At 27.6% G+C, this 8603-nt stretch overlaps 1 protein-coding gene across 6 annotated transcripts in view; it reads right to left on the bottom strand.

Annotated features, from left to right (window-relative positions):
* Nucleotides 1-597: 597 nt before the first annotated feature.
* The window catches only part of LOC107071724 (rho GTPase-activating protein 4), a 40511-nt gene continuing 32505 nt past the window's right edge, over nucleotides 598-8603 (bottom strand). For all 6 annotated transcript variants that reach the window (XM_015330959.2, XM_015330958.2, XM_089174962.1 and 3 more), the window contains exon 14: nucleotides 598-4461. In XM_015330959.2, coding sequence (XP_015186445.1) covers nucleotides 3352-4461 — 1110 coding nt within the window. In that variant the 3' untranslated portion in view covers nucleotides 598-3351. The remainder of the gene's footprint in view (nucleotides 4462-8603) is intronic.

The following is an 8603-nucleotide window of genomic DNA, read 5'->3' as shown; positions in this document are numbered from 1 at the left end:
TCATTGCAAACACCTTATATACGTACATAAATGGATATCAATTTAGTTAAGCGTATTAATGTAATGTAATGTATGTATTTATGTATGTATGTATGTATGTGTAATATTTTATTCGCGAATACATCTTTTTTTCCCCAATAATATGTGTACGAACATTAGCTGAAAAATGCGACATGAATAAATTGACGAGGCATTATACATTATTAGTATATTATGCATGTATGTTATTATGTAATTGGGATCTCTGGCAGGGGGCGTGGCATAACAATTCGACCTATCTACTCTAATTTTGAATTTAGCCACCAGATAGCGTATTCAAATGCTAGAGATCCCAATATGTATGTTAATTATTATGCATGTGTGTAATTATGGCATATGTATTATGAGCACATGTTTGTTGTTTTTTTTTTCTTATACATTCGTTGAATTCTCTTGAAATCTTTCTCTCTTTCTCTCTTTTTTGTTTCTTCAAAGTTCAAATTCAATTTAAATACTTCAATTGTTGATACGAGTCTTATACGTTTGTTTGTTTGTTTGTTTGTTTGTCTTTCTTTCTTTCTTTCTTTCTTTCTTTCTTTCTTTCTATCTTTCTTTCTCTCTCTCTCTCTCTCTTTCTTTCACGCACACACGCACACACATTGTTAAATATCATAATTATTGTACACTTATTGTTTATTATATTTGTTGATACTTTTGTTGTCCATTTTCTCATTTGTTTATTTTTTGTTCGTTTGCTTTCTTTCTTCTTGAATATATCGAACATTGCTGCGGTAATTAGTACCTATAATTAAAACGTATACTATACACCATGTTAAATACACACATGTATATATATGTATATATATACACAGAGAAAATTAATAATGAAATTATTTATATTTATGGGTTCGACAAATCTTGACAACAACACCTTTCCAAACCTTTCCGTAACATATTTGTAAAGTTAATAGTACACGACCTATTAAAAGTGCTAAAACTCAATATATATGACCGGCCATGTTTTCTTCTGAGATACTACGGTGATCATTGATGACCTTTTACTATTGTACAAAATTAAATGATAATTGAAAGTTAATGTATAAAAGATACTTTAAAATAAAAAGTGTCTTATATTGAACAATTACAATTTTTTATTAACATCAATTTATTAATATTTTGTCAATAAAACATATGATTTCAGTTTGCCTGTCTCAAAAAGGGTTGTTATTTTTGAAATATTTGATTTTGAATAAGAAAATTTGGAATGTTTTTTATCATTGAAAAACTCTGTGTATATTTATACATGCATATATTTATATGCATACTTATACATATGTATATGAATACGTATATATATTATTATATATATAAATACTACACACTCATACATACACGTATACTTGTACATATATGATATATGTTACACTAACTATTAGGATACTGGCACGTATAAGAGAAAATCACTTCCAGTATCTTATTATTATTAGATCTCACTCGTTCTTCTTCTTCTTTTAATATTTTTAACTGCTATTCTTATTTTTATTTTCTCACTCTTTTTCTTTCTTTCTTTCTTTCTCTCTCTCTCTCTCTCTCTCTCTTTCACTTTCTCCCTGTTCGTTTTTCTTCTATTTAATTATAATAATAACATACTTGTAAACAAGAAGCTTGGCAACGTTAAATCTTAGCTTCTTCGGATAAAAACTCATACTCGTATATTCGTTTGCGCATTAAAGGAACATCGAACGTGTTTATAATAATTATTTTTAATCATAAACATTATCGTTAAATCGTTAATAGAAGAAGTTTCCTTTTTCTTCTTCTTCTTCTTCTTCTTCTTCTTGTGGATATGCTGATTAATTATTTAAAAATAAATTACATTACATATCGTTATAATAATTCTAAGATTATTTTCATGTAATGAATTAAATAATCTTCTACTACTTCTTCTTCTTCTTCTTCTTCTTCTTCATTATCTTCTTTCCCATTTCATCTTCTTTATCTTCTTCTACGTGTGAAATTTATTTAATATTCGATGCATCATCTTTTACTTCTTCTTCTTCTTCTTCTTTTCTTTAACTTTACCCCATTCAGGATTTTCTTCTTTTCTTTTCTTTTCTTTTCTTTACACTTTTTTCTTCGTTTTTCTTTTTCTTTTTCTTTCTTTTATATCCTTTGTCAAATATCTTTGTCTATTTTTTCTCTTTTTATTTCCTTACATTATTATTTTGTTTGTTAGTTTGTTTTAATTCTCTTTCTCTCTCATTTTTGATGACTAGAAATGTGTCTGCTGTCTTTCTTCTCCCTTCTCGTTTGTTTCATATTTTATTATTATTATTATTATTATTATTATTATTATTATTATTATTATTTAATTATTATTATTGTATTGTATTTTGTATTTTGTAATTTCATTTTAATTGTTACACTTTGTTTTGTTTCATTTTGTTTTTTATATTTGGTAAAAAAATTATTATGCGAAAATGGAAAAGATTCTCAGTAGAAAAAATAAACTCACGCCCATGGGACGATAACCGGGCCCGTTCTACCTAAGCAAAAAAAGCTTCTTCTTTTTTTTTTTTTTTTATTTCATTTTCATTTTCATTTTCATTTTCATTTTCATTTTCATTTTCATTTTCATTTTCTTTTTCTTTTTCTTTTTCTTTTTTTATTTTATGCAACGAGAATTATTTTTCTTCTTTCGATTTTTATATTATTTTTTTTCTCATTTTTTTGTCTTTCTTATTCATTGCATTCAAAATATCCATTTTGAGGTTAAAACCATTTTAAATGATAAAACAATGTAAGGATGATGTCAATGGGGTGTATTATTATTTATTTCATATGCTTTCAGATAAAACGGACCATGCTATCGGCCAATGAACGATTTTTCTTCTTTATTATTATTATTATTATTATTATTATTATTATTATTATTATTATTATTCGTCCTCGTTTTCATCTTTTTGTTTTGTTTTCTTCTTTTTCTTCTTCTTTCTTTTTTTTTTTGTGTGTATTTTTATCATTTTTTTTAAAGGTGATTTCTTTCTTTCCTATTTCTTTGTTCTCTCAAGAAACTCACAGAGAGGAATTACATAATTTCTTGGTTAAGTGATGGGCGGAGTGACTGGTCGATGTGGAAAGAGATAATGACGATGATAATGATAACGGTGATAATAGTAATGACGATGATAATCGTAGATCTGATTTTATATCTAAATCGAACAAGTTAATCAATATTATTATTATTATTATTATTATTATTATTATTATTATTAAGTTTTTAAATTATATTATTATATTATATTATATCATATATTATATATTATATCGTATCATATATCATATTATTATTATTATTACTTGCGTATATCTTCAATTAGCTTGTTCGGCACTCTGAGCTTGTTTTTCAATCTTCCTCGCGAGTTCTGGACTCATGTGAGGATGCGGAAAAGGTAAAACTGGCTTTCGTAGGATCGTTGGCTTGATTTTGACCTGAGGTTTAAACGAAGATACCTGGCTACCACCCGTCAAATGCATATCCGCAAATTTGGCGACTATTTTTGGCGTTGATCTAGGTGGTAAAGGTGAACGAAGTGTTAAAGAATCAGATATCTGATTGGTACTCGCTGATCTTACGATTTCTTCAGTTCCTTCTATATCAGCCGAGTCCAGATGATCCGTTGTTTCAAGACGTTTCAATTTGGAACCTTCCGGATTAGTTTTAGTATTCTTTTTCAAGGTACATTGATTTTGTTTAGCAAAACGTTCAGCGGCAGTACTCATGTCGGGTGATTCTGGTCCACCTGTTGGCGAAGTAGCTGCCTCTGTTGTTCTGTTAGGTAAAACAATGGTAGTCTCATCGTCGGAACTACTTAGACTATTAGACGACGCTGACTTTTTACTTGCATCTTGAGCCGACAATGGTAAATCCATAACGAGATCTGGCGTCTGTTTTTGTCGCATTTCTCGAAATTCTTGAGAACTTCGATAAGATTTGGATGAGGTTGTCGTTGTCGTATTGTTACCTGGTAATATTGGAGGATTTAATTGGGTTTGCGATGTTGCTCTTCTTTGCCAGAGTTCTCGATTAGCCGAAAATGTTGTTTGTTCTTGTTGCATGTCGTCATCCCCTGATTGTACACCCCCACCCCCACCAGGAAACGTACAACCGTTGTTGTTGTTTGACGAATTTTGTGAATTACATTGATTATGAATATCTGAACCAGTTGTCCCCGACGTCACTGTTGTTTCTCCAACGCTTTGCGATTTCCAATGATGCTGTTTTCTACCAGCACCTCGACTTTTCATTCCACTTTCGTTACATTGTACTCCAATTGTTCCTCCGTCATCTTCGGTTTCTTCTATTCGTTCTTGTCCAATAGTTGACAAGTCAATCGAGTTAGATCCCAGAAGAAGATTCTCTGAAATGTTCTCATTTTCAGGAGTTGATACCTTGGTCATCTTTCCTGACGTTAGGGATTCCTGAAAAGTAATTTTAATTGTGTTAATTTAATATTACTTTCTTTATCTTCCTTTTTTTTTCTTTTTTTTTTTCCTTCACTCTTTCTCTCCTCTACTTCTTTTTTCTTCTTTTTCTTCTTCTCTTTTTCTCTTAATTCAATTGATCTCTTATTATTCCTTTTATCTTTCCTAATCTCGATTAATCTATCGATGTAATACTATTACGATAACTAATTGACAAGTTAGAGAGTGAAATAAGATATTTAATGAAGCAGAAGAAGAAAAATGGAGGATGCAATAATAATGAGATTAACTTTGATATTTATTTTATAACGATTCATTTTAATGGAACATTTTTCTTTTATATATAATATATAATATATAATATATAATATATAAAATATATATATATTAAACATGATCGATATTATAGTGTTTAATATGAAATGAAAAATAATGATCTCATTTTATTACGCATGCACGGTTTAAAGAAAGTATAATCCAGAGAAAGCGTAGTAAATGTATGTGTGTGGTGCTTTTGTTATAACCTATGATGAATTTGTTGTTTTTTGATTACGTGGTGCAATGAAATATTTGATTTGATTTTATTAACACTAGATATACCATACCAGTCATTTTGACTGGTTTTGACGCCATTTTAATTCAAAATTTTTACTTCATACATGTAACATTTAAGTTGTGTACATAATTAAGCGTTTTGTTATTGAAAAATATCTATAAATCCATATTTATCTATTAAAATTATTATTGTTGAAGATTTTTTTGTTATTTTTTTTTTTTTTTTGTTAAGAATAAATAAAGACTGGAAGCCTCAAAAAGCATTTTTGTTTTTTTTTTGTATACACCAGTCATTTTGACTAGTGTAGTAAAAAATGGTAGTATATCTAGTGTTAAGACAGAATTGAATCAAAAAGACCAAAAAAAAAAAAAAAACAAAACAAAAACTGCTCGTAAAACTGTTGAGGCTAAAAATGAGAAGAGAGATTATGTTAAATCAAAACAACGACACAAAACTACAAAGCTTCTATTATAAATATTTTTCTAAAGCGCATCGAATATGATAATAACAGATAAAATACCTAAGAAGAGAATCTCTCCTTAATATATATTTGATAATTTTTGTTCACCCATGACGTGTATGTTGGCGGTGGTAGGACATGTTATAATTAGCTGAAAGGGGGAGAGACACTTGTTTGTTTGTTTGTTTTGTTTTTACTCACCTAATTGTTTAAGAATATCCCACTCGTTAAGGTAGATCTCCTTTCTCACTCTCTCTCTCTCTCTTTCTTTCTCTCAGTCGAAGTTCAATCGAATTCATCAAAACTTTTCTTCCAAAACCAAAACGAACGAACGAACGAACGAACAGAAAGAAGAAACACAAAAAAAAAAGAAACTACTAACGTAAAAAAAACCACACAAAAACAAAACAACACACTCCATTTTTTTTTGTTTTTTATCGTCAGCAGTTTTATCGAACAGTTTTTATATATATATATATATGTTTATAAATATAAATATAAATATATATATATATTTATCTGTTTTTTTAGTATTTTTCTCACACACGCGTTGTTATTTTATTACTTTTTTTATTTATTTATTTTTTTTTACCCCTATATTATTCGCACAAGATTTATATTATAAACTTTGTCTCGTCAACAATTTTAAAAGATGGCTGACGGTTTAAACGTATATCTGGAAAAACAGTAACCAACCCAACTATATTAAATACATTCCAAAGTGTGGTTCTTACGGAAAAATAACAACACAAGAGACAAAAAATCAATCAAATTATAATGTCATTATAACACGTTGACCGCCATCATGATTATTGTTTTCAACAAAAAAATCCCCGTCAGGCCTCACACGCGCTACACAACAATGGCGGTGTATAACAATATTCTGTTAATAATTACTTATTTGTAGTAAAACATTATTACATTTAGAAAGAAATTCTTATCCTATGAAAAGGATAATCTTTTTTGGATGATCATTGAAGCTTTTTTTTTTTTTTTGTTTCTTATCTTCTTTATAACAAAAGATATGTACGTGAAACTCTTATTATTAAATTAGAATAGTTTTTACTATATCAAAGATTTTCCAGCTTCTTTTGGGCATTACAATTGTAAATACTTCAATCATTTACAAGATTGCAACAAAAGAAAAACATAAATTAGCTTTGAAATTATTAGAACACTCCCAGATAATATAAATACATGTTCAGATTAATGTGTAGTCATAATATTGCCATCTAAAAAAGAAAAGCTTTTGGACTAAAAAAATTAGAAGGGTTCTTGCAAATGATGTTATTCAAATATAAGACTTCGTAGGATCGATCGAAAGAACGAATAAATTATAAAAAGAACAACATTTGGTTCTGCCCAAATTGAATCAGATCAACCCCAACTTTGTATAAAACTGTTTTAAAAATCATTTCATTGTAAATCATTTTTAATAATAATTCTAAATTTTTATAAAAAAAAAAAGAAAAAACTTGTATAACAATTCAGTACTCTCATATATTGTGAAATATCTTTCGAAATATTGACTAATTTACAGTCAAATATGGCTGATTGGGCCTGTTCAGAATATTAGCACTGTCGGCCATATTGTATCTGACATGGTGGTCAACGTGTTAAATAAATTAACGTTGCACGATGCACTCTTATTTTATTTTTCTTTTTTCTTTATTTTGTTTATAACTTTAATTTTTCTTTTTCTTTTCTTAAGATGCACGATGCACACGTTTTCTCTCTTTCTCTCTCTCTCTCTTTCTATGTATATTATATGTATTTATGTATGTAAAAATGTATGCATACGATGCACGAGAAAATAACAAAAAGGGCACAGGCGGCACAAAAGAAGAAGACAGAGACGAAGGCACATGCAGCGACGAATATGGTGTATATATTTTCTATTTTATATATATTTACAAAATATATATATATATTTTTTTTCTCTTTTTCTTTTTATCTCTCTTTCTCTCTCTCTCTCTCTCTCTTTATATATATATATATATATCTATGCTTATGTGTTGTGTATATGTGTGTTGTGTATCATACAAATGATGTATTATTATAATAGATCATATTTAATTTTTATTATTATTATTATTATTATTATTATTATTATTATTATTAATATAAATTTCTGATAAATTAATACTTATTTTATTTATATATATATATGTCTATCGATAATAACTTTTATCAAGTTTTTTGTCTGTCTTTCCATATTAAATTCCATTGTTCTTTTTAACCATTTGAGTCCCAGCAAGTAGCACGTTAGCACTGACCCCCTAAGGACCCAAATGGTGGTTAATAAATATGTTTGTTTTTTTTTCGATGAGTTTGAGAAAAAAAAAATTAATAAAATAAATGAAAGAAGAAAAAGAAGAAAGAAAATAATAATAAAAGAAATCAATAAAATATATATATATACCACGATAATGAATTGTAGGTTAGGTTTGATCAACGAATCAATCAATCAATCAATTGATGGGAGAATTAAATGAAGTATAAATTATTATTATTATTATTATTATTATTATTATTTTGCTTTTCTTTTCGTTCTCGATTATTTTCGATTAAAAAAAACGAAGCAATAAAATATGCGTGTTTTTCATGGATAATATTAAATGCTTGTGCGCATAGGCTGCGATAGGCTATAGTGTTTTTACGAATCATACGATATAATATGTGCATTCTAAAGAAACCAAAGAATTTTGTATATATATATTAAAAAAACAAAAAAAAAAATAGAAAAGAAATAAATATATGATAGATGAAATATGCACTCGTAGGAGAGAAAGAGAAAAAGAATGTTTGAAGTGAAACAAATGAAGAACAAAATAAGAACAAACAGAATATACATTAGAAAAAAAAAAATAGTAATAATAATTAGGATAATAACAAAAATGATTTTTTACTAGCACGATAGCCATGCACTTGTGCCTAGAGAGAGCTTGACGGATCCATTTTTGTTTTTTGTTTGTAAATATATTTACTATTTCTTTTTTTTCTTTTTTTTTATGCGTGTGTTGTGCAAAACACATTTTTGTTGCGCACGTAGAAATAAACAAAAAATAAGAATAATAAAAAATAAAGATAATAAAACAGAAACTAAAAAAAAAAAAATAAGAG

The sequence above is a fragment of the Polistes dominula genome, unplaced genomic scaffold (genome assembly GCF_049000335.1).
Source record: "Polistes dominula isolate Pdom_NZ unplaced genomic scaffold, Pdom_raw_medaka contig_78, whole genome shotgun sequence".
Classification (NCBI taxonomy): Eukaryota; Metazoa; Arthropoda; class Insecta; order Hymenoptera; family Vespidae; genus Polistes; species Polistes dominula.
The sequence above is the reverse complement of the archived record's forward strand: the minus strand, read 5'-3'. Positions and strand labels throughout refer to the sequence as shown.